At 40.7% G+C, this 26,961-nt stretch overlaps 1 protein-coding gene across 5 annotated transcripts in view; it reads left to right on the top strand.

Moving 5' to 3' along the window:
* The first annotated feature begins 255 nt into the window (after window positions 1–255).
* The window catches only part of LOC141110988 (immunoglobulin superfamily member 1-like), a 132,359-nt gene continuing 105,653 nt past the window's right edge, over window positions 256–26,961 (top strand). For 2 of the 5 annotated variants that reach the window (XM_073602860.1, XM_073602864.1), the window contains exon 1: window positions 256–383. In XM_073602860.1, the coding sequence (XP_073458961.1) occupies window positions 332–383 (52 nt within the window). In that variant the 5' untranslated portion in view covers window positions 256–331. The remainder of the gene's footprint in view (window positions 384–26,961) is intronic. The other 3 variants (XM_073602862.1, XM_073602861.1, XM_073602863.1) reach the window with 2 other exon arrangements.

Below are 26,961 nucleotides of genomic sequence, written 5' to 3'. Positions count from 1 at the left end.
AAATGTGGAATTCCCTCCCCCAGAATGATACTTTTAGGTTTTTTTCCTCAAGAAGCAGAATATACAGGGCTATGGAAATTCTTAAAGAATGAAAATCCCATGCCTTTTTTTCAACCTTATAAAAAATGTAACTATGCAGTTTACACACACATGCACACACTTTTTTTTGGTTTCCTAAGAAGCTGCAAGATTATACGAATGTATGTCTGAAAATGGTTTGAGTAATTTCTGATAAGAGGAAGGAGGAGTAAAATCAGTTAAGCAATGCAGTAGTTTCAGATGTACTGTATGCTTTAAGCTGTGTGTTCCTCCTTAGTAATCACACATTGTAATGAGTGTAAGGAAAACGCGTCCTACCATGATCTTCCTGAGGACCATTATTAGTGAGTATTTTTTAAAATATATATATTTATATTAAAAAAATCTGATTAGATGTCTGCATTCTGAAAATGTTTTCCACTTTAGTGTTTTAAAGCAAACACCTATATTGTTATTAGAAGCAATCTGAATGTAGAAAACATAATTTCTTCTGTTATATTTTTATTAGAGTCAAAATGACATTTTGACACTATGAAACAGTTACAGTAATGGGGGATCATGAAACATTTGCTATAAGATGAGATAACAAAATAATAATATACATATAACAACACTGGAAAAAGGCAAAGTAAATTAAAAGGAACTGAGAATAACTTGTAAAAACAAATGAAAGAGAACAGGAGTCCTCTGGAAAGCAGAAATTCTAATGCCCCGTACACACGGTCGGATTTTCCAACGGAAAATGTGTGATAGGACCTTGTTGTTGGAAATTCCGACCGTGTGTGGGCTCCATCACACATTTTCCATCGGATTTTCCGACACACAAAGTTTGAGAGCAGGATATAAAATTTTCCGACAACAAAATCCGTTGTTGGAAATTCCGATCGTGTGTACCCAAATCCGACAGACAAAGTGCCACGCATGCTCAGAATAAATAACGAGATGAAAGCTATTGGCCACTGCCCCGTTTATAGTCCCGACGTACGTGTTTTACGTCACCGCGTTTAGAACGATCGGATTTTCCGACAACTTTGTGTGACTGTGTGTATGCAAGACAAGTTTGAGCCAACATCCGTCGGAAAAAATCCTAGGATTTTGTTGTCGGAATGTCCGAACAAAGTCCGACCGTGTGTAGGGGGCATTATTAATTTCCCAGGCTTAAGCATATCTAAACCCAAAAGCAAAAATGTAATATATTGCAGCTCACCAATACTCTAACGTGTTGGTTGCACTAGTTTTGTTTTTTGTCAGGCCTCTTTTTCTTTTTTTTTTGTTACCTAGTGATCTGTCCAGTAAATCTGACTATCCTCTGTGCACATCATGGTTGGTACCTGAGGAATTGGATGAAATTCCCTCAGTGGGCAGATCTGCTGCCAGCCCTGCACTGTTTGACAAGAGTCAATCTTTTGATCAACTTTTGTTGAAAGAACCTCCTGAAAATGTTTCATCTGAACATCGGCTGCATCCACCCACCTTCAGCCCCTCTTTGGGTATTTTGACGGCGGTGGCACTGGCTGTCAAAATATAATAACCACAGCAAGAGATTCATTCATCCACACTATATAGCGTGGATGGGGGAATCTTTTCATATTATTCTTTTTTTTTTTTAAGAGAGCAAGCTCTTTGGCAAAAGTAGCAGTTACAGGGTTGAGAAACTCTAAACTCTATTAGAATGCCTTAAGTGTGACAGGGGTGTGTAAAATGATTCCCTTTTATATATTTATGTAGAACCTTTATCCCAAAAGGACAAAAAACTCAACTGTTGCTGTAACTGATTAAAAAGTGTTAGCTGAAGTTCTAATTTAATTTGATAGTCAAGTCCACTGACTGATGGTGATTCAGAGACACAAAAACGTAACCGCAAATCTTTGGAGGCTGTAAATAAAGGGGTTTATAATATATATTATATGTTGCTACAAAAAATGTTTTTTTTTTTTTTTTTTTTTTTTTTTGTGAGGGATGTTAGTTATTATGGGGGTCTGACTTTTTATTTAGTATCATCATTTGGTAAGTCAAATAATTAAACCATGTATATGGTTAATGTGACTAGACTGGTATGCAGATGTACACAAGTTATTTCTCTCTCTCCAGGCTCCTATATGTGTACCTTTAATACCATACAATAACACAACAGTACTTCTTTTGAATCTTTGTTCATGCTACAAACTGTAACAACAGGAATTGCATCCTAACAAAAAATTGGTCTGTCCATTTCCCTCAAACTGATGCAATGTAGAATTTGCATACGATCTCAACACATCAGGAGCTGTACTGTATATTAACACACAATGTTCTCTGCCTATCTATTATATACCTGTACCAAATATCTGGTTATCATTTCCTTGAATAAAGCCTAGTACACACGATCAGAAAATCGGATGAAAAAAAAAAAACGCTTTTGAAGAGATCGTACGACAATCTGATCCTTAGTACACAGCTTTCGAGAGCTGATCACAACAATTCATCCAAAATTATCTCAAGGGACAAACATGAACATTTTTCTTGTACGATACCAGATCGTACAATTTTAGTTTAATCAGTACAGTTTTGATCCCTAAAAAAATCAGAAGAGCAAGGCTGCACATGCTGGGAAACAAAAGAACACATTCCAATACATCACTCTCAAAGTTGTATTGTGTCGTACGAGAATTTTCTTAAATTGATTAACCTTTTAATTTTTGATATGGAGACTAGCATGCAAAAAAAAAGAAAAAAACGGACGCTCATTCGTCTGATATTCTCATGGTGTATATGAGGCTTGAAAAGCCAATATAAAGGAAAACATTTGTGTGGTTTAGCCAATTATCTGCATATTAGATCTTTGTGATACTGGTAACTGGAGCAGTGGCAGGGACGTGTCCTTTGTCTACACACTGTATACTAAAAGGTGTCCCTTTTTATCATTTCAGAAAGTTGAGGGATACATACCAGGGTGTTTAATCTTTTTCATCATAGGAAAAATGTTCACTTTGTTTCTTTGCCAGTCCAGTTACCTTTTTGATACTAAACTCTCTTTGGCTGTAGCAGACTAATCTCCATGATTTTATTTATTAAATCCTAAGGCTCCGTTCACATCTTGGCATATTGGGGCGACAATCGTGGTAAAATTGCACAAATAGAATCGCGGGTCATGTACTTCAGAGAATAACTTGTAAAAACAAATGAAAGAGAACAGGAGTCCTCTAGAAAGCAGAAATTCTTATTAATTTCCCAGGCTTAAGCATATCTAAACCTAAAAGCAAAAATGTAATATATTGCAGCTCACCAATACTCTAAAGTGTTGGTTGCACTAGTTTTGTTTTTTGTCAGGCCTCTTTTTCTTTTTTTTTGTTACCTAGTGATCTGGCCAGTAAATCTGGCTATCCTCTGTGCACATCACGGTTGGTACCTGAGGAATTGGAGAAAATTCCCTCAGTGGGCAGATCTGCCAGCCCTGCAAACTTTTGATCAACTTTTGTTAAACAAAGCTCCTGAAAATGTTTCATCTGAACATCGGCTGCATCCACCCACCTTCAGCCCCTCTTTGGGTATTTTGACGGCGGTGGCACTGGCTGTCAAAATATAATAACCAGAGCAAGAGATTCATTCATCCACACTATATAGCGTGGATGGAGGAATCTTTTCATATTTTTCTTTTTTTTAAGAGAGCAAGCTCTTTGGCAAAAGTAGCAGTTACAGGGTTGAGAAACTCTAAACTCTATTAGAATGCCTTAAGTGTGACAGGGGTGTGTAAAATGATTTGCTTTTATATATTTATGTAGAACCTTTATCCCAAAAGGACAAAAAACTCAACTGTTGCTGTAACTGATTAAAAAGTGTTAGCTGAAGTTTTAATTTAATTTGATAGTCAAGTCCACTGACTGATTGTGATTCAGAGACACAAAAATGTAACCGTATATCTTTGGAGGCTGTAAATAAGGGGGTTTATAATATATATTATATGTTGCTGCAAAAAATGTTTGTTTTTTTTGTGAGGGGTGTTAGTTATTATGGGGTTCTAACTTTTTATTTAGTATCATCATTTGGTAAGTCAAATAATTAAACCATGTATATGGTTAATGTGACTAGACTGGTATGCAGATGTTCACAAGTTATTTCTCTCTCCAGGCTCCTATATGTGTACCTTTAATACATACAATAACACAACAGTACTTCTTTTGAATCTTTGTTCATGCTACAAACTGTAACAAAAGGAATTGCATCCTAACAAAAAATTGGTCTGTCCATTTCCCTCAAACTGATGCAATGTAGAATTTGCATATGATCTCAACACATCAGGAGCTGTGCTGTATATTAACACACAATGTTCTCCGCCTATCTATTATATACCTGTACCAAATATCTGGTTATCATTTCCTTGAGTAAAGCCTAGTACACACGATCAGAAAATCGGACGAAAAAAAAACGCATTTGAAGAGATCGTACGATAATCTGATCCTTAGTACACAGCTTTCAAGAGCTGATAACAATTCATCCAAAATTATCTGAAGGGACAAACATGAATGTTTTTCTTGTACGATACCAGATCGTACAATTTTAGTTTAATCAGTACAGTTTTGGTCCCTAAAAAAATCAGAAGAGCAAGGCTGCACATGCTCGGAAATGCTCGATATGGAGACTAGCATGCAAAAAAAACCCCAAAAAACGGACGCTCATTCGTCTGATATTTTCATGGTGTGTATGAGGCTTAAGGAGCCAACATACCAGCATGGCTCTGAACTGTCCCTCATTTGCAGGGACTGTCCCTCTTTTGTGACCAAATCCCTCTGTCCCTCGTACAGCCTCAATGTCCCTCTTTTTGCTCCGATGTGTACATCTCTATACAAAATTTACAGTATTATTTTAGTACCATTCGTGTATTTCTGCGTTAAACTTTTTATCCAGCCTCTATATTACTACATTTGTTATTTTGAAAAGCCAATATAAAGGAAAAAAATGGTGTGGTTTAGCCAATTATCTGCATATTAGATCTTTGTGATACTGGTAACCGGGGCAGTGGCAGGGACGTGTCCTTTGTCTACACACTGTATACTAAAAGGTGTCCCTTTTTATAATTTCAGAAAGTTGAGGGATACATACCAGGGTGTTTAATCTTTTTCATCATAGGAAAAGTGTTCACTTTGTTACTTTGCCAGTCCAGTTACCTTTTTGATACTAAATTCTCTTGGCTGTAGCAGACTAATCTCCATGATTTTATTTATTAAATCCTAAGGCTCTGTTCACATCTTGGCGTATTGGGGCGACAATCGTGGTAAAATTGCGCAAATAGAATCGTAGGTCATGTACTTCCTTTAGGCCATAGGCGTCCCATGATTCTGTTCGTGCGATTTTACATAATTTGGGGTGCTATTGAAATTGACCGGCAACACACGGGGAATGCACGGACATCCCGCAATTTGCCACTGTAGCGAATCACGGGCAGAATCGCGGCAATTCCACCCGCGATTCGTAACACGGAGATGTGAACAGAGCCTTCATCAAATCTTATTTTATTTCAAAAGCATCTATCAAAAGTTATCCACTACAAACAAAGGGATATAAAACCCCCTGTTCAAATCTGTGCATCTGTTGTCCGTCATACAGATATGTCAAACTTTTCCTATGTTTCTCTTCACATCTATGCAATTTTTTCCATGTCCATTTTTGAAAATGCTGCATGTCTTTCTGTAGTGTAACTTGGTGTGAATTTAGCCACATAGACCTTAATGCAATTGCATAAAAAAACACATATATGTATGCACCAGCACATCCCAGTCACCAAAGTAAGTGGAATCTGTGCTCTGTAACTAACACACCATTTATAGGCAAGACTCTAAGTGAGGATAAACTACTGAAACTATGTTAGGATAAATATTGCTGATAAAAAAACAGACATTACTTTTTCATTTTTAATAGTGATTATTATTTTTTGATTTCCAAAATGTTGTTCCTTGCATGCTAAAATTCCATTTATGGTACATGATTTGCAGATTCTTTTTTTAAGTGGATTTAAGCCCCAACCGAATTACACAAGGAGATATATTTCTGATCAAGGTGAGCAAAATCGCTCTGAAAAGTCGCTCTGAAAAAAAAAACATGTCAGAGGTGACCCCTGCTGCTTTTTAAATAAACAAAAACGTTGCTACAGCCCAGAGAATAGTGATTGATTCTTTTTTTGACTGCATGATATATAGTTATCTAAAGCAATTTTTAACGATAAAATACTTGTTTTCATTTTTTTTTCATCCTTTTTTTCATTACTGCATCTCAGTAATTCTAATCTCCTGTAGCTTCTTTGCAGGCACTCCTTGTCTACCTGCCAGTGCTGGGACAAGGTCATGCAGTGCCCAAGGCAAAGACGCCAAACTGCCACCCCCCCACCCCCCCCATCCTTCCTTGGGTGAGGTGGAGGTTTAGGGTGTGGGATGCAGAATGCCTCACCAAATCATATGTAACATCCTATCCCAAAATAAAATATGAAAGTGATGTGGAAAGAAATGCCCTGGCATCGGCATGAGGAGATAATGCCCCTGTGTTGGTGGTGTCACAGAAAGATAGAAATGCCTCTACATCTGTGGTGTCACTAAAAGGAAAAGATGCCCTTGCATCTCTGATACTTACAACTGTGAAATTCTTCAATATAATTTTGATCTGTGTAATTCATCAAACTATTAAGAAATTAAATATTTTTATTCATTAAATATTATTAGAAAGAAACATAAAATCTTATGTGCAACAATAATACCGCTTTTGCACTCCAGTCTTGAAACGGCATTGTTTCTTATAGGTGGGAATATAAATGCTGTGCTGGACTTTATTGAATATAGTTAACCACTTAACGACCACCAGCCGCAGTTGTACTGTGGCAGGTTGGCTCTCCTGAGTGAACTGCAATCATTGTACGTCGGCTCGTGCAGGCGCAGTGTGCAGTGGATTTATACAGAGCAGCCTGAATCCTCATCCCTCCTGTTGAGTACCCCCACAGCAAGCAGCTTGCTATAGGGGCATCCGAGTGGAGCCACAGCTCTGTGTCCATTCAGACACGGAGCCACAGCCCGGCCTGCCCCCTTTGTCTCCCCATTGGCTGACTGACTTTGAAAGCAGCAGGAGCCAATGGCACCACGCTGCTGTCTCAGCCAATGAGGAGGGAGTCCCGGGCAGCCAAGAAACTCCCACAACATCGCTGGATCTAGGTGGGGCTCGGGTAAGTATTGGGGGGCTGAGAGGGGCTGCTGCACACAGAAGGCTTTTTATCTTAATGCATAGAATGCATTAAGATAAAAAAAAACCTTCTGCCTTTACAATCACTTTAATAATCAATTAATCAACACAATATATATAGTCACGGTGTAAATCAAACATGTGATATAAATATCTAAAAAAAAAAAAATATGAAAAAATCAATGAAATTATGAATGAAAAGCAAATGTTCATAACAAATTCCAAAAAAACAAATATAAATATAAAGTGCGCTGCTCCCAGTGCTGAATGTTAAAAATTCATAAAGTGCTTCCTTGTTCCACCAGTGCTCAAAGAAGTATTAGCCTCTTACCAGATAATCATGATCTCTAGATGATAGGAAATCATGATAAGCATGAGATAAGGGGGTATCCTTTAAACAGCCAAATCTCGTTCTCAAAGTCAGGAATGGATCCTATGCTCGATGGTCAGCGTCCCAGACTCCACACATGCATATCAGAGCTTGCTGCAAACCACGAGTCAGCTCTCCCTTTCATTCAGGCATTGGCATGTATATTCTATACAAAAAAGAAGGCTCATCGCACAGTATATCCACAGTATTAATTAAAACTAGAAATATTGCACTTACAGGTTTAAAAGTATAGTCTAGAGGTAGTGAGATAATCTGACCGTGGGACACACCAGAAGGCCTGGAACGTGGTGATGTCACAACTCCTGTGTCCTTCTAACGCGTTTCCCCGCAAAAGGCATCATCTAGGATTGGAATGGGGAAATGTGTTGGGAGGAGAATGGCAGTACCTGTGGTGGTTCCTGGGCTCTCCCTTTCCACCAGGGAGCCCTGAAACATGGGAAACTGCTTCCCAAGTGAGAGCAGGAGGAACATCTAGAACATCCTTTTCCTGATCTCTCCTGCTACTAATGACCTGAAAGTGACATGCATTACGTCACTTCAAAGGTCACAGCTGTCATTCCTCGGCTAGTGCCCTACATTGGAGGGCAGAGGAAACATTGGAGATCCAATAGACCCCCAATGTCTACATAAAAAGGATCTGTTACCTGCCCATGCTCTTACACAGGGAGCTAACAAGCCCCGTTGTGATAGCAATAATTTAAAAAAATTAAAAGTGTAAAAAAAATAATAGTATAAAATAAATAAATATAAATAAAACTTTTAAAGCAGCTTTGTCACCACCGCACACATCCCATATAAAAGGTGCAGAGTGGGGCGAGTATGTATGTATGTAAACAACCATTGTGCCATACATGTGAGTTATTGCTGCAAACATCAGATGAGGGTAGTAATTCTAAGGCCATAATTTATGGTTTAAAAATCAAAAAGTCGCGCTAGAAACTGAGGGTGACAACAGGAGGTGTCAAAAAAATCTCATAAAAATATGAGGGTGAGTGATGATCACTGAGTGAATAATAGAAAATTTTGTGCTTATCAATGTAATTAAACACTGTGAAAATAAAAAATAAATCTGAAAATGACAATTAGTTGATGGGACACAGATATTGACCACTATGTCCGAAAAGAGTAATCAATAATAAGTGACACAATCACTAACAGATGAATATCTCAAAATAACAGAAAAAGTGATAATGTGACACATCTATGGAAACTATACCATAATTCATATATAAAAACAATATAGAGATGAAGAAAAATAAACCCAAAAAAAGTCCATAACTCAAATGAAAAAATAATGATTAAAGTCCATCCATGCTAGATGACATGCATGAAACCAAGTTTGTCTCCAAGTGCTCTGTGAAAATGGAACCTAAACTTGCTGTGATGACAGTAGAGTGCGCAGATAGACCTCCACCTCTTAATAAAAATGCTGCCTCTTACCAGATGGAATTGGTCTCTTACTAACAGGAGACCTAAAGGGCGGATGGCTGCAACCCCAGCCAGGGATCTTTAAAACAGGCGCTTGGCGTCCAAATCCAGGGACTCTCTCCAACTCACATCAGCATAAATGGAAATATCCCCATGTAAAAAACAAAGTGCTCCACATAGCATAAAATCCAACGTTTTATTGAGTGTAAAAATAAAGGTTGCACTTACAAAACCATTGTAGTTAAAAAGCGTATATGCGAAAGCCGGCCGGCTCCAAGGTAACCCGTGTCTTCCGGGTATGTGAATAGCGGTGTTGTCGGGACGTAGCTCCTCCTCCCTACGCCGTTTCGTCACAACAGGACGTGGTCCCGTGATAAATAACTGTGCATTTAATCATCTCTTTATTCTCCAGGGTCTCTTCTTTCAAAAAATGTATGCTTTTTGGGGGGTTTACAGTAATTTCTAGCAAAAAATGTTGATTTATAGGTGCGTGCAAAAAAAAAAAAAAAAAAAATGCTTTGTTAAGGAAGTGGTTAAAACAGTCTTTCTGTTTGCTAATTTTACACTGCTGTGTCATCTCTGATCTTAATTTCTGATAAGAGTTTGTTATAAATTTCTCAGGGACAGGATGGTTTTGCATCAGTAAAAACAGGGAAATCCCCAGCAAGCTACTTGATAATTTATATCTGCCGATCAAAATAGGACTATTACCATTTAATGAAAAAACATATGTCACTGTTAAAACTACCTGCAAATGTTTATTCTATTTTTTTAAACTGCAATGAATCATTTTGGGTGTGCTGTATGTAAGCCAAGTTAACAGTAAAAGAAAAACATGGTCCATTCCACAATCAAATATGTGCTGCCATTGTACACTGTTGTTGAGGCTGTCTGTGAGAATCGTACTATTCTGTAACAAAACATACAGCTTTAAAGCATTGTATTTAAACGATTTGTGTATTTAATTGGTGCCCTCCGAGCCTCTTTTTAAAAAATATTGTAATTAGTACATGTCCCCCTAAGGCAATGGCAAGATTTCCTCTTTTCGCTACAGGGGGTCCCCGAGTTCCGAACCTGTTAGGGACTGCCTACTGAACGCATGCGCAGAACGGCAGAGACGTCGTTTTCCGATGTTCTGTTAAGTAGCCGCGCATGCGCAAACGTCGTTTTCCGATGTTTTCCGATGTTCTGTCAAGTAGCCGTGCATGCGCAGATGTCGTTTTCCGATGTTTTCCGATGTGCCGCCGTCGAAAAGTGGCCATGCATGCACAGAACGTCACCCTCCTCCCGTTCGTAAGTAGGAGTTGTTCACAAATCGGAGGTTTGTAACTCAGGGACCCCCTGTATTGCACCTATTAAAATGTTCAGAATTTATTAACAGGATTCCTCCCCCATAGACTTTAGTGGCATTAGCCGCTAAGTTCAGGTCGCCAAATTTGAGACAGGATTTTCTAAAATCTTGATTTACTTGAACCCTGGCAGATTCTTCCATCTCTACTCTAGATCAGCAACAGATTGTTTAGGTCATGCCTTTGCTCAGTTAGTTCCAGTGGTGGCTGGTGCTCAATATTTTGGGGGCGAGAGGGGGTTGCAGCAAACCAACACCAACCCCTCCCCCCCCCCCCGCGGGAGACAGACGGGAAGGCCGCGACCCCCCCCATGGGATATGGATGGAAAGGCGCTGATCACCCCTCCCCCCACGCGGGACATGGACAGGAATCAGAGGCCTTACCTTAGGAGGCAGATGACGAGGTTCCGGGGTAGGGCTGTTGCTCCTCGCTCTAGCTACTCCTTCGCTCTAGGGCCGCTGTTAAGACTTCCTGGCCAATTGGGTCTCAGGATCTGCTTCCTGATTGGCCGGGAGGATAATTATGAAGACAATAGAGAATATTAATTCACTATTGACACACAACTGGGTGGGCTCAGGGCGCAGTTCTCTACGCCCCGCACCCACCCTTTTTTTAAAGCCAATTAGAGCCTCAGGCTCTAATCATGTGCTTAAAAAAACAAAAACAAAAAACATTAACATCCATGCATCCGGTGCCCTGCATGTAGATAAGGAGCCGGGCGCATGGATTTGGGGGGCGGTGCCACTGCGCGCCTTATGGGCGGGCCGCCACTGGTTAGCTCTCTCCTCCTGTCATGATGGTCCTTGTCAGCACATCTGCATGCAGTACTTATGTTTAGCTTTCAGTCCCAGTCCTGCATAAAAATAAATAATTTATGTATTAAATAATATATATATATATATATTTATATATATATATATATATATATATATATATATATATATATATTCATTTGTGTCTTTTATCCATGTCTGAAGGTCATCTTTGAAGCCTTTTTGCAAAACGTTGTAAAGTTTGTTACATTCAGGGTTCTGTATCAGGCAGGATAGCTGCCTCTCCACTAATTTAGTAAGGCGTATGCTTTATTCCATTATAGTTTCTCATAGTGGATACGTTTAACTCACATTTGGGTGGAGGGGTCTTTTTTTTTTTTTTTTGTCTAGTTAATTTTTTTGCTAAATGTGTACTGTACAGTGTTATGCTGATGCAGTTTAAATAAAAGTTCCTTTTCTATGGGCTATGTGAGCTTTCCATAGACAGGAGTCAGAGATGAAACTGGACGTAATATCATCAAAGTATTGCTTTGAGTCTATCACATAATAGATCATCTGGAACCCAATCACATTTCTTAACCACTTGACCTCCGTAAGATTTACCCCCTTCACGATCAGGCCATTTTGCTTTTTGGCACTGACTGCGTTACTTTAACTGACAACTGCGTGATCATGCAACGTTGTACCTAAATGAAATGTATGTAATTTTTCTCCCAAAAATAGAGCTTTCTTTTGGTGGTATTTAAATACAACTGAGTTTTTTATTTTTTGCCTAATAAACAAAGAAAGACTGACAGACTGTGTGTAAACACATAAATCCCTGTTCTGACAGGGGAGGAGAAACAGATTGTCTGTTCCTACTAAGTAGGAACAACGATCTGGCTCCTCTTCTAGTCAGTCCTATCTCCTCACAGTTAGAAACACCTCTCTAGGACACACTTAACCCCTTGATCGTGCCCTAGTGTTAACCCCTTTCCTGCCAGTGACATTTTTACAGTAATCAGTGGCTATTTTTAGCTCTGATCGCTGTATAAACGTCAATGGTCTCAAAAAGGTGTCCGATCTGTTGCAGTCCCGATAAATATCGCTGATCACCACCATTAATAGTAAAAAAAAAAATAATAATAAAAATGCCATAAATATATCCCCTATTTTGTAGACGCTAGAACTTTTGCGCAAACCAATCAATATACGCTTATTGCGATTTTTTTTTACCAAAAATATGTAGAAGAATACATATTGGCCTAAACTGATGAAGACATTTTTATTTTTTTTTAAATTTGGGATATTTATTATAGCAAAAAGTAAAAAATATTGTTTTTTTCAAAATGGTCGCTCTTCTTTTGTTTATAGCGCAAAAAATAAAAACCACAGAGGTAATCAAATACCACCAAAAGAAAGCTCTATTTGTGGGAGAAAATGTTTTTCATTCTGGTACAACGTCGCACGACCACGCAATTGTCAGTTAAAGCAACACAGTGTACATATAATGAAAATTGCAGATATAATAATGGCCTATAGCAAGAAAATGTGAGAGCTGAATGCTTAATACATCAATAAATATATATTAAATGTATTTTTTAAATGCAAGCAATAGAAGTATATACCGTGGTACTAGCATCTTACAGTCTACTGCATATCAGATTTTAGAGTGGGGGACAGAGAAAGAGCACAAGGAGCCAATAGGTGTGTGAAAATATAAACAAAGAAAGAATTTCTCCTGCGCTCGTGAAGGCGTTGTTGGTATAAAATGGTAGTACTTGCAAAAGGTAAAGATTAATTAGAAGATGATCATGCGAGTCCCGCTGCCTAAACTGACCAGGGGTGGTCCGAAGAAAGACAGGTGTAAGAAAGAGGTGGAAGGTGCGTGATCTGAAGCATTGATCAAAATGTTACAGTTTATTCATATACAAAAAAGGTAAATGCATACAAAAAGTATCTACGTGTTCATAAAAACTAGGTTACAAATATACACATTAAAATTAGGAATTGGGCATGCCTATACAAGGGCAAGTGCTAAAGGTGGGCTGACGCATTTAGAGGGGTTCCCTCTTCATCAGAGCCTTGTAGAACGACAAGAAAAGTCTGTACAAAATGGTAGACCGACATCAAAGGGAGTGGCTAGTTGGGAGGTGTGTCACATGGTAAGTGATGGATTCTCCTAAGCTCTAAGGCTGTCCACATCCCAGTGCTCTAGATAGAATAGATACCAAAACTGTATATAGTACAGAGCATATATAACATTGTGTTGAAATGGTATACTACACAATACAGACAAAGAGACGTATAAATAAAAATGAAGTTAAAATTAAATTTAAATTTAAAATGTTTAAATTGTAAATTATAAAAATATTTAAGTATTGAAGTGTTAAGATTATTAAAACATTATTAGAACATTAAAAAGCCATTGAAAAGCCAACAACTAAGTATTATCTTATGGTATTGCTAGGGAGGTATCAAAGACATTTCTGCTTGCTGAAGTGGGTATGCTGTACATAGTTACAGATTGAGTGCAAGCGTAAGTAGACCTTGTGCATATATATATATATATATATATATATATATATATATATATATATTTTTTTTTTTTTTTTTTTTTTAAACGTATATATATATATATAACATATGTATAAAAATGCACATACAGTATATACAGAACTATAAAATTATAAAATTATTATATAAAGTATACACAAGGCACATATATGTACGTACACACAGCACGTACAGGCAAGTGCGCTTGTACACAAGTACATACGTGCAAGCATGCACACACACTGATGAAGAGGGAACCCCTTGAAATGCGTCAGCCTACCTTTTAGCACTTGCTCTTGTATGGGCATGCCCAATTCCTAATTATAATGTGTATATCTGTAACCTAGTTTTTATGAACACGTAGATACTTTTTGTATGCATTTACCTTTTTTTGTATATGAATAAACTGTAACATTTTGTCCAATAGGTGTGTGGCAGAGCAAGGAACATTTCTAAAAGAAAAAGAGAGCAAAGTGACAAAGAACTGAGCTCATCAGTGTGCTGTTTCTCTTTTCACTGTCCAGTCACAGGATGGGGGTGAGAAGAGGACCTGCAAGTGAAAGTAAAAATGCAACATAAAACAGTCAGGTCGCCTCCCCAGCTAGCTGGGACTGTACTGAGGGATAGACCAGTGTAAATCACAGGACTGAACGTAGTTGTTTGCCTGGAATTCAGCTTTAAAGTATATGGATATATGGATAGAGTTGGGAAGGGCTAAATCTCCTGTCAGTTTGTTTTTTTTTTTCCTGCTTTGTCTCATTGGAAAGATTTCTCTTCACATCCTGCCTTCAGGTTAAAACAGGAAGTGGGAGGAAATGTCTTTAAATTGAAGGAAAATCTCTTCTTTGAGGGTTGTCATTAGAAAAAGTATCACCATTGGAAGGTTTAAGATCCTTTTCACACTGGAGCGCTTTTCAGGCGTTTTAGCGCTAAAAATAGCACCTGAAAAGCACCTCTCAAGCCACCCCAATGTGAAAGGCCGAGTGCTTTCACGCTGGGGTGGTGCGCTTGCAGGACGGGAAAAAAAGTCTTGCAAGCAGCAACTTTGGGGCAGTGCGGGAGCGGTGTATACAGTGCTTCTAAAACGCCCTGCCCATTGCAATGAATGGGCAGTGCTGCCAAAGTGCCTGCAAAGCGCTTAGGCAGCGCCATAACACGCGCGCTATTAACCCTTTCTTCGGCCGCTAACGGGGGTTAAAAGTGCCCCTCTAGCAGCCGAAAAGCACCGCTATAACAGTGGTAAAGCGTTGCTCAATCTAGCTAACGCCCGCACCGCTCCAGTGTGAAAGGGATCTTAAGGCTAAGTTCACCTTTTTTTTTTCTAAATTCCAGCTCCCCTATGTACCCCATGACCTAAAGTCTGACTTCCTGATCTCATTAGCACACACCCTGCATCATTTACCATCAGCTGGTCAACTCCTTCCTGTGTCATGACCTAAAGTCTGTCTAGACTAGAAGTAAGGCAGAAATAATCGAGCAGTGTGTTTAAACAGCTATGAAGAGTGTGAGGTAAGCCGGTGTAAAATTAATGGAAAGCTGTTTTATTTTTGCAAAATAAGTACATTATTGCTATATTGGCACATAGGGGAACTGGAATTAAAAAAAAAAAAGGTGAACTCACATCTTCTTCTGGTGACAAGTCTTAAATGCTGGATTTCCCCATCACTTTCTGTTTCACTAACCAGGGGAGTAAAAAATACTTGACTGGAGTTCTAATGCTTCCCTATTTCATATCAAAAATGCTTTGGCTAAAATTATACTTTAACCACTTGTCGCACTTCGAATGACAATTGCGCGGTCATGCAACACTGTACCCAAATACATTTTTCATAATTTTCTTTAGAATAGAGCTTTCTTTTGGTGGTATTTAATCACTGCTGGGTTTTTTATTTTTTACTAAAAAAAACAAACAAAAATGTTTTCTTAGTTTCTGTCAGTAAATTTTGTAAATAAGTAATTTTTCTCCTTCACTGATGTGTGCTGATGAGGCTGCACTGATGAGCACTGATGAGGTGGCACTTATGAGCACTGATGAGGTGACACTTATGGCCACTGATTAGGTGGCACTGATGAGGAGGCACTAATATGCCGCACTGATGGGCACTGATATACGGCACTGATGAGCACTGATAGGCGGCACTGATGGGCAGCACTGGTGGGCACTGATAGGTGGCACGGATAGGCGGCACTGATAGGTGGCACAGATAGGCAGCACTGATGGACGGCACTGATGGGCACTAATGGTCATTGATGGGCAGCACTGATGAGCAGGCACTGATGGACACTGAAGGGCAGCAGTGACTGGCATCACTAATGGGCACTATTTGGGGGCACCGATGGGCACTGATTGGTGGCACTGGGGGCTTTACTGTAACCAAGGCACTAATGATCAGTTTTCCCTGCGAGGAGATGCCGCTAATCGGCTCTCCTCGCCACACACTCTGTCAGTGTGAGGCGATGAGATCTGATCACCAGCACTTCTGTGTTTACATGTGATCGGCTGTGATTGGACACAGCTGATCACATGGTTAGAGAGCCGCGTGATCAGCTCTTTACAGAGATCGGAGTCACGCCGTGTCCAAGCAACAGGGCACAGCAGTGATCGCCACGCTGAGCACCCATTCTGGGGCGACGTCATATGATGTCGTCCCAGAACTAGAGCCGCACCGCTCCTCCGTCATTTGATGGTGGGTGGGCGGCTTTGACCATGCTAGAGAGATTTAAGTATTTACATATTTTTAAAGTAGACCTGAACACAATCTTTAAAATCTCTCATAAATGTAACATGTTTAAGCAAGATGGTGCTGCTTTTTTTTATGTTTCATAATATTTGTGCAACGTTGTACACATGTTTATGAAGTCTCCAGTGTATTTCCAGTGAAAAAATATTTTGGTGCACACAAACAAAGCAAACAAAATAATCTCCACAAAATAATCTTCACAAAATAATCTCCACATTTTATTCTAAATATTAAAAATGAAACTTTGTTGAGATAAAATAAATATATCTAACCTCAAAATCAAATGTGCTTTGCAAACCATGAGAAACCACATTACCTAAAACTGTAAATAGGCAATACATTAAAACATTTACAGTTTCTCAGTTTAACCACTTCAATACCAGGCACTTAGGCATCTTCCCGCTCAGGCCAATTTTCAGCTTTCATCGCTGTCGCAATTTGAATGACAATTGCGCGGTCATGCAACACTGTACCAAAACAAATTTTTTTATCATTTTGTTCCCAGAAATAGAGCTTTCTTTTGGTGGTATTTGATCACCTCTGTGGTTTTTATTTTTTGCGTAACAAATAAAAAAAGACCGAAAATTTTGAAAAAAAAACACATTTTTCTTTGTTTCTGTTAAAAATTTTTGTAAATAAGTACGTTTTCTTCTTCAATGACTGGCACTGATATGGCTGCACTGATGGGCACTGATACGGCGACACTGATGGGCACCGATGAGGTGGCACCAATGAGGTGGCACTGATGAGGTGGCACTGACGGACACTGATGATGGGCACTGATAGGTGGCACTGATGGGCACTGATAGGTGGCACTGATGGGCACTGATAGGTGGCACTGGTATGAGGCACTGATGGGCACTCATAGGTGGCAGCGATGGGCACTCATAGGCGGCACTGATGGGCACTCGTAGGTGGCATTGATGTGTACTTATGGGTGGCACTGATGGGTACTTATGGATGGGCACTGATGGGCACTGATAGGTGGGCACTGATGGGCACTGACAGGTGGCACCGATGGACACTGATGGGTGGCACTGATGACACTGATTGGTGGCACTAATGACACTAATGGGTGGCATTGCTGGGCATCACTTAAATATAATGGTGCCAATCAGTGCCCATTTGTGGGCACTGATTGGCACAGATTGGGCACAGACTGGGCACATGTGGATGGCCATGGGGTACATACCTGGCCATCCACATGTTGCCCGATTCTCTGGTGGTCCTAGTGGCGTCCCTGGTGGTCCAGTGTGGTCATCTGAGGGGGGGCTGCGCTGATAAACAATCAGCGCATACCCCCCTGTCAGGAGAGCTGCCGATCGGCTCTCCTCTACTCGTGTCTGTCAGACGCGAGTAAGGAAAAGCCGATCAACGGCTCTTCCTATTGACATCGTGATCAGCCGTGATTGGACACAGCTGATCACGTGGTAAAGAGCCTCCGCCAAGATCGGTGGAGCGCTGTGTCAGACTGCGGCGTGCGGCGGCGTGTTATCCTGCTGGACGTCATATGACGCCCAGTCAGGATAACTGAACCACTGCCCGGCCGTCAATCTGCTATAGGCCGGGTGGGAAGTGGTTAAAGTCAAACCTTGAAGTAGAACTAAAGGCAAAACTTTTTTTTTTACAATTTGGATAGGTTAATGGAGGATTATCTGTCATAACTTGTCTGTTTTTCATCTGTGTCTCCTTGGGGAGATTTCCCATCACATCTTGTCTCGTAGACAAAATAGGAAGAGAAAGGATATTCCTTACAAAGTAAGGGAATCACTGGTTGTTGCCCAGGTTACCAGAACTGGTGTCAGTAGTTCTGGGGACAACCCAAAATTTGGGATTTTCTTTCACTTTCAGTAATAAATGTAAACATGACAAATAGAGAAGGTTAATCACTTTAACAGGCAAAGGACAGCAATAAAAATCTGACAGGTGTGTTAATCTCTCTCCAATCTATCCGAAACTAAAAACAAAATCACCTTTAGTTATACTTTAATTAAAGTCTCTGTAGAGACTAGAGTAGTCACATAATTGGTAAGATTCAATAAAGACACTGTTCCATCCAATTCAACCTGAGGGTGTTTGTGTTCACTACCATTTTCTATATCCCTGTACATTGAGCATTGCATTTGTTAGCGGATTGAAATTAAACTAGTTAGGTACTGCCCTGGACGGGAGGGTGAAGGTTAAGGTTTTTTTCAGTTCTTTTGTTTGGTGAGTTTTCTTTGGGTCCCACCCACTGAAACTGTGTTATAAGAGAGGGACAGAGGTCAGGAGCAGAAAGCTCAAAGAGGAGAGAGACAGAAAGCCACACTAATGAGAAGCGAGAGAAATTTTCTAACTTCTGCAGTTACCGTGATGTAGGAGGTAATTGGGACCTGGAGTTCTTCCCTGAAGACATCAGTCACTGGGGAATGCGCCACTGATGGATCCCCTTGATTATACATGGACTCTACCTTTGCATGTTAACCGGGACAGCACATAGCCTGAGTTAGGATTAGGAATGTAGAAAGAAAGACTGTTCTCACATGTTGGACTTTTTAATATTTTGCACTTTTTCAAGTAAAGCTTTTGAAACCTTGTTCCCAACTGGTCTGAAGTTACTCAATGGATGTAATGTAAGAAACAGGCACATTTCTACAGCTCAGGTGACTAAAACACTTCGGTATGAAGACATTATTATTATTTAGGATTTATATAGACACAAGGACAGACAGTACAATTACAATACAATTCAACCACGGCTACAACGCGGACCAGCTTTGCCACTTGATCACAGATCGGAGTAATGGGTCGATCCTGACCCCTTAACACGTGATCAGCTGTCAGCCAATGACAGCTGATCATGTGATGTCAACAGAGCCAGTAATCGGCTATTTTTTCTCTTGGCGCCGACAGCATGAGGAGGAAAAAAAAGCCGATCACCGGCGGCCGTGAGAGGGACATCAGTCCCAATCACAGAGATCTGCCACCAGATCACCAGTGCCCACCTGTGCCCCCTGCCAGTGCCACCTAGCAATAGGCAGCAGTGCCACCTACCAGTGCCCACCAGTGCCACCCATCAGTGCCCACAGTGCCACCCATCAGTGCCCACAGTGCCACCTATCAGTGCCCACAATCAGTGCCTCAACAACAGTGCTGCACATCAGTGCCACCTATCAGTGCCCATCAGTGTCACCTACCAGTGCCCATAAGTGTCCATCAGTGCCGCCCATCAGTGCCCATCAGTGCCACCTATCAGTGGTACCTATCAGTGGCCATCCGTGCCACCCATCCGTGCCACCCATCAGTGCCCATCAGTACCGCCTTATCTGTCCCCATCAGTGCCGCTCTAACTGTGCCTATCAGTGCCGCCTTAACTGTGCCTATCAGTGCCGCCTTAACTGTGCCTATCAGTGCCACCTTAACTGTGCCTATCCGTGCCCATCAGTGCAGCCTATCAGTGTCCACCAGTGCAGCCTCATCAGCGCATATCAATGAAGGAGAAAAGTTACCTGTTTGCAAAATTTTATAACAACAAACTATGAAACATGATTTATTTTTTCAAATTTTCCATTTTTTTTTGTTTGTTTAGCAAAAAATAAAAATCCCAGCTGTGATTAAATACCACCAAAAGAAAGCTCTATTTGTGGGGAAAAAATGATAAAAATTTAATTTGGGTACAGTGTTGTATGACGGTGCAATTGTCATTCAAAGTGCGTCAGCGCTGAAAGCTGAATATTGGTCTGGGCAGGAGGGGGGTTTAAGTGCCCAGTAAGCAAGTGTTAATACAGATATGCCCTGTACACACGATTGTCCGACAACAAAATTCATGTTTCTTTCCGACGGATGTTGGCTCAAACTTGTCTTGCATACACACGGTCACACAAATCTTGTCGGAAATTCCGAACGTCAAGAACGCGGTGACATACAACACGTACGATGAGAAAAATGAAGTTCAATAGCCAATGCGGCTCTTCTGCTTTATTCCGAGCATGCATGGAACTTTGTGTGTCGGAATTGTGTACACACGATCGGAATTTAGGACAACGGATTTTGTTGTTGGAAAATTTGAGATCCAGATGTCAAATTTTGTGTGTTGGAAATTCCGATGGAAAATGTCCGATGGAGCCTACACACGGTCGAAATTTCCGACAACAAGCTCCCATAGAACATTTTCCATCGAAAAATCCTATCGTTTGTACGGGGCACAAGAATCAGAGAGCCCTGCTCGTTAGAGCTTACAATCTAAGACTTCAGTACAAAGAGTTATTACAGTAAGAAGGCACAAGTGGTTGCCAAGGGTGGGTGAGGGTTTCACATGCAGCCAGTTGGTAGGCGTGTGCATGTGGTGGATGGGATAACCTCTTGCAGTGAGGGAGATGTTGTCGGCTCTCCAATGGCAACAGGAGCTGATCTGCACCACCGGGGCCCTCATCCTGTGCACAAGTGCAGAAGACTGAGAGTTAGGTTAAGACAGGTGTACGCGTAGAGTAGAGTGGGCTGGGTGCACAGAGGGACCCCATGCTGTTACTAGGAGTGAGGTGGGGGTAATGCGCCAAATGGATGGAGAGGGCATTGACTCTGTGTGTCCCTCCTAAATACATAGGTGACCGTGGTGATGCTTAATACATCAAGAGCGTTTACTAGAGTTTGTTTATGTTTGTCATCTACTGGGTCGTAAGCGTGGCTTAAGTAAAGGTGCCGCATGTGTATGGCAGTGACCCTGTACAGGTTACCTAGCTATGTGTCCCACACATGGTGCCCAACAAGAGGAGAAACATGGCGGACATGATGACCACCCCTTCACCCACCTAACCCTTACAAGTTCACTAAGAAACACATCTAAATGTTTTTTTAAATGTATCTACACCCCTCACTGACACCAGCAGGAACGAAGTTCCACATCCTTACTGCTCTAATAGTAAATAACCCCTTAAGCAGTTTAAGACTGAACTGCTTCTTGTCCAACTTAAATGTATAGCTGCATGTTTTCTTTAGAAATCTTTGATTGAATATTTTTTTCCCCATGATACAGTAACAATTTGGATATTTTGTATATTGCAATCATATCACCTCTTAAGCATCTCTTCTCAAGGGGGAATAGGTTCAATATTTGTAGTTGTTTGTCATAACTGAGGTTATCAAGTCCCCTTATTAGCTCTGTCCTCTTCTCTGTACTCAAGCACATCCTTCCTGAGGACTGGTGGCTGGAACTGGACAGCATGCTTAAGATGCGGCCAAACCAGAGTTTTGTAATGTGGTAAAAGTATAGTTTTTTCTCTTGAGTAAATACCATTTTTAATGCATGATGTCTGTCAGCTAGCCTTGCTTGCTGCAGCTTGACATTGCATGCTATTGTTGAGTCCGTGCTCTACTAGGACACCCAGATCATTTTCCATCCATGATTCCCCCAGAGATTCTCCCCCTTAGTGGGTAATTTGAGTACAAAACTTTTTATTTTGTTTTTGAAAAGAATGGTGAGGAGCTAGACCCTCTGTTGGGTTTATGTTGATGTCTGTGTTCCTGCTGTGTATACGTGATCTTTCTATTTGTCTGGGTGACCATCAGAAATAAAAATGAGGGAAATGTTGAGCTGTCACCATAGCACGGAGTTGAGGGCAAATTATGCAATGGGGAAATATGTTCTATTGATAACTCTCTTTTATGTCCAGTTGTGCCTCCAGGTTTAAGACACAGATGGCATAAAATAATCTAACAGAGTTTTTAATCCTTCCCTACTCTATCCAAAACTAAAAGAGTTGGTTGATGTTGCTGGTGTTGGTACATACACGTTAAAGCCCTAAAATTATTCTTCTGCCTCTAGTGTTAGATATATCTAATATAGGTTATGTGATAGATGCTTGTGTATGTACATGGTTCATATGGAGATATTGAGAATCTATTAGACCAATAGAACTACTTCAAATGAGAAAAAGGAAAAGGAAAAATAAAAAGAATGAAATACAAAACCTCACAATGACTCATATCAGTCTTTGTGTAATATGTTTTTTCTTAACTGAAAGCAGAAGTTCAGTTACTTAGGGTGCACTGACACTGAGGGATTCTATGCAAGATAAAACATGGAAGACATCTGATTTGTTTAATCAGGCATATTAGAATACTACAAAATATATGATTATAAAATAAATATATATTATAAAAATAAAAATACTACAAAATAAATGAAAAATACATAAGTTGAGGAGAAATCCCTTCTTAGACAGATGCCACTGGGACAGGTATTATTCCACACTGAGAGAAACCACATTAACCCTCATTTTTTGTCCCAGTGACAATGGTCACCTCTTACCAGGACAAATGGTAATGGCAAATCCCCTTGCAGGGGTACAGATAACAATAAAACTTGACAGAGGTTCCAACCCATCCATACGCTATCCAAAGCTAAACAAAAAACAGTTTTGACTAGAGATATACTTCTCTAGCCAGTCAGTACAAGAGAGACACAGAGCAAAATTCATGCTTCTCCGCCTCTTCTACAGCCGTGATTGACAGTGTCTCTGTGTCCCTTGCACCGGCTGTGTGTGCTGCACTCTCAATGGCCGCATGGAGAGTTGTAGTACACTATGCTGTAGAATCTGACACAGGACTCCATAGGTAGGGATGGGCTGTCTGTTCGAGTCGAAAATGAGTCACTGGGTAACCCCGACATTTCCCCTTGCATCAGAGGGAGGCGGGGTCACGCGTACATGTCACTGGGTAACCCTGGCATTTCCTATTGCGTCAGAGGGGGGCGGGGTCACCCGTCCATGTCACGGGTGGCCCCGCCCTCGGTTATTTAAGAACTGTCATCCGAGTCGCTCGTCATTCTGCCAGGCGCCTCCTATGGAGGAGGCTGTATCGTTCGTGGATCGTAGAAGGATTACATCGCTGGAATTTTTCTTTTTTTTATTAAAATTCCAAGTGCCAAGTTTGTGTGTGTGTGTGTTTTTTTACCTTTTTTGTCACTTTTTTGGGTGAAATGGTAGGAGTACAATGTACCCCATTACCATTTCACACGGGGGGTGGGATCTGGGAGTCCCCTTTGTTAAAGGGGGCTTCCAGGTTCCGATAAGCCCCCACCCGCAGACCCCCACAACCACCGGGCAAGGGTTGTGGGGATGAGGCCCTTGTCCCCATCAACATGGGGACAAGGTGCTTTGGGGGGCTACCCCAAAGCACCCTCCCAATGTTGAGGGCATGTGGCCTGGTATGGTTCAGGGGGGGCACTCTCTCTTCCCCCCTCTTTTCCTGTGGCCTGCCAGGTTGCGTGCTCAGATAAGGGTCTGATATGGATTTTTGGGGGGAACCCCACGCCATTTTTAAAAAAATTTTGGCACGGGGTTCCCCTTAAAATTCATACCAGACCTGAAGGGTCTGGTATGGATTTTGAGGGGGACCCCTACGCCATTAAAAAAAAAAATTAGTGCAGGGTTCCCCTTAATATCCATACCAGACCTGAAGGGCATGGTAATGTAATTTGGGGGCACCCCCACGCAAATTTCTTTTTAAATTTTGGTTTGGGGTTCCCCTTAATATTCATACCAGAACCAAAGGGCCTGGTAATGGACTGGGAGGAATCCCATGACATTTTTTACAATGACTTTCATCTGTATTGCGGGACCCGACAATTCATTAATAGCCGCGAGTAGTTTTAAATGACTTTTTTTCCTTTAGAAATGACATTTTGTGCAGGGACTTTTATAAACACGGGAAACATGTGCTACTTTACAGGCATACTATAGACACCCCCAGGTACGAAATTTAAAGGAATATTTCACTTTTATTGTTTCACTTTAAGCATTATTAAAATCACTGCTCCCGAAAAAAAGGGCCATTTTTAAAACTTTTTTTTGCATTGATACATGTCCCCTGGGCGCATGTATGAAACTTTTTATGACAATAGCTTGCATATTAGCCTTTAAAATTAGCACTTTTGATTTTTCACATTCGAGTCCCATAGACTTTATTGGTGTTTGTGTGTTTGAACGAATGTTCTGCCTGTTCGCATGTTCTGGATGCGAACCGAACCGGGGGGTGTTCGGGCCCATCCCAATGATAGGTCCCGGTGGCACAGGGGGCACAGAGAGAATGGGAATATAGAAGGGTGGTCAAGGGACAATTGAAAAAGGAAGGTCCAAGATGGAACTTAAAAAAAAAATCAAAGTTATGTTATTTATATCTGATTTAAAGTGGAGTTCCACACAAAAATGGAACTTCCGCTTTTCGGAATCCTGCCCCCCTCCGGTGTCACATTTGGCACCTTTCAGGGTGGAGGGGGGAGCAGATACCTGTCTAATACAGGTATTTTGCTCCTACTTCCGGGCATAGATACCCGTGCCACCCGCGGGTATCTACGCCACTTGCCGTCCCCCCCGCTGTCTTCTGGGAGACACACAGGTCCCAGGACACAGCAGGGACCAGTGGGAACGCGCAGCGTGAGTCGCGCATGCGCAGTAGGGAACCAGGAAGTGAAGCCGTAATGCTTCACTTCCTGATTCCCTTACCAAAGATGGCGGCAGCAGCACCTGAAAGCCGAGGGACAGATCGGCTTTGGGTGCCGACATCGCGGGCGCCCTGGAAAGGTAGGTGTCCATATTTTAAAAGTCAGCAGCTGCAGTATTTGTAGCTGCTGACTTAAAAAAAAAAAAAGAATCGGCGCAACTTCGCTTTAAGAAAAAAACATTTGCAGTTTTGAACAGAACCCGTTCTTTCACAGGAATCAGGCCGGAATCAGAAAAGGTTTAAAAGTGACCCAATTCCACTGACTATACGTCGGCCGGGAGGTTTAGATGGGTTTTTGTGTATTTTTGGTAGCTAATATATCACGGGTACTCGTGGTGAATCTGGAATGAGATATCTAGCCTCCTTCTTTTTCAAAATTCCTTCATCAGTTGCTGTTTTAATCAGACTTTTGAAATCGATTTCCAGAAATTTATCAGGAAAATCAATATTAAAAAGTTTTTTCCAACAATGAGGCTTCGGTGAGTTCCCCTGAAGAGGAGTACTTACACACATCTTTGAAAAACAACTCCATCTTCAATCCTAAGATTAGTAACAACCGCTTTGTTGGAGTATTCAAATCTTTGGTTGAGCAGGATCTAGATAGACTTGCTATACAACCACAGAGACGCAAAAAAGATTTAGAGAAAGGTTTGGCGTTACTAGAGAAAAACAAAAATGTAGTTATTAGGGCAGCTGACAAGGGGGGGGGGGGGGGGGTGGTGATACTCAACAAAATCGATTATTTAGAAGAGCTGAATAGATTAGTCAGAGATCAAGAAACATATGAAAAACTTAAAGGCAACCCTACAAAGAAATTCAAGGCTAAACTCAAAAGTCTGATTAAAACAGCAACTGATGAAGGAATTTTGAAAAAGAAGGAGGCCAGATATCTCATTCCAGATTCACCACGAGTACCCGTGATATATCAGCTACCAAAAATACACAAAAACCCATCTAAACCTCCCGGCCGACCTATAGTCAGTGGAATTGGGTCACTTTTTTCCAGACTTGGTGAATACCTGGACTATTTTTTGCAACCACTCACCAAAAAATGTCCTGCTTATCTTAAGGATAGCAAAGATCTAATTTAATTAATCAGCACAGTGACAGTGGACGACAATTGTCTATTGGCAAGTATTGATGTCAATTCGCTGTATACGAATATCCAGCAAGAACATGCTCAGCAAGCAGTTGAGTGGGCATTGGGAAGCATTATCAAGAAACACTGGCCCCTACTTTTGCAAGATAGGGATCTTAAGAAAATCCTGCCAAATCAGCCTAAGTTCATTTACACCAAACCACCCACGCTCAGGCTACAATTGGCACATAATGTCATCAACCCTCCTAAAAAAGGCTGCACCTTTCTAGATAGTACTGGGTTTTACAGTTGTGACAGATGTGTGATGTGTAGGACATCCAGATATCGCAAGAGAAAAACCACTCATTTCAGTTCTCTATCAGAGGGGAGATCCTTTGAGATTAAAAAGTTTATAACATGCAATACTACACATGTCACATACCTTCTGTCCTGTTCATGTAACCTTCAGTATGTGGGGAGGACTACTAGACAGCTAGGTGTAAGGCTTAGAGAGCATGTCAACAGGATTAAGAAAGGGTATAGACATCATGGTCTTTCCAACCATTTTAGGTTGTTCCACAATAGAGACCCCAGTGTACTTACCTTCTGTGGGATTGACAGGGTTGAGGAACACTGGCGAGGTTCTAATCTTAGGAAGGCCATTTCCCAAAACTAAACTCAGTGGATCCATAGATTACGCACGCTGAGTCCGTTTGGCCTTAACATTGAGCTGGATCTTAATTGTTTTTTATCAAATTGGTAACTCCTTCCTTATTATTAATATTTTTATTGATATTCTTTATGTCCATCAAATTTTTTATTTTTATTCTCATTTTTATTTTTTATTTTTATTTTATTTTATTTTTATTATTTATTATTTATTTATTTTTATTTTTTTTAATTTTTTTTTTATTTCATTTTGTATTTTTTATTTTATTTTTATTTTATT

The sequence above is a fragment of the Aquarana catesbeiana genome, linkage group LG10 (genome assembly GCF_042186555.1).
Source record: "Aquarana catesbeiana isolate 2022-GZ linkage group LG10, ASM4218655v1, whole genome shotgun sequence".
In the NCBI taxonomy this organism is placed as follows: domain Eukaryota; kingdom Metazoa; phylum Chordata; class Amphibia; order Anura; family Ranidae; genus Aquarana; species Aquarana catesbeiana.
Note: the sequence above shows the minus strand (reverse complement) of the source record. Positions and strands in the feature narration are given on the sequence as shown.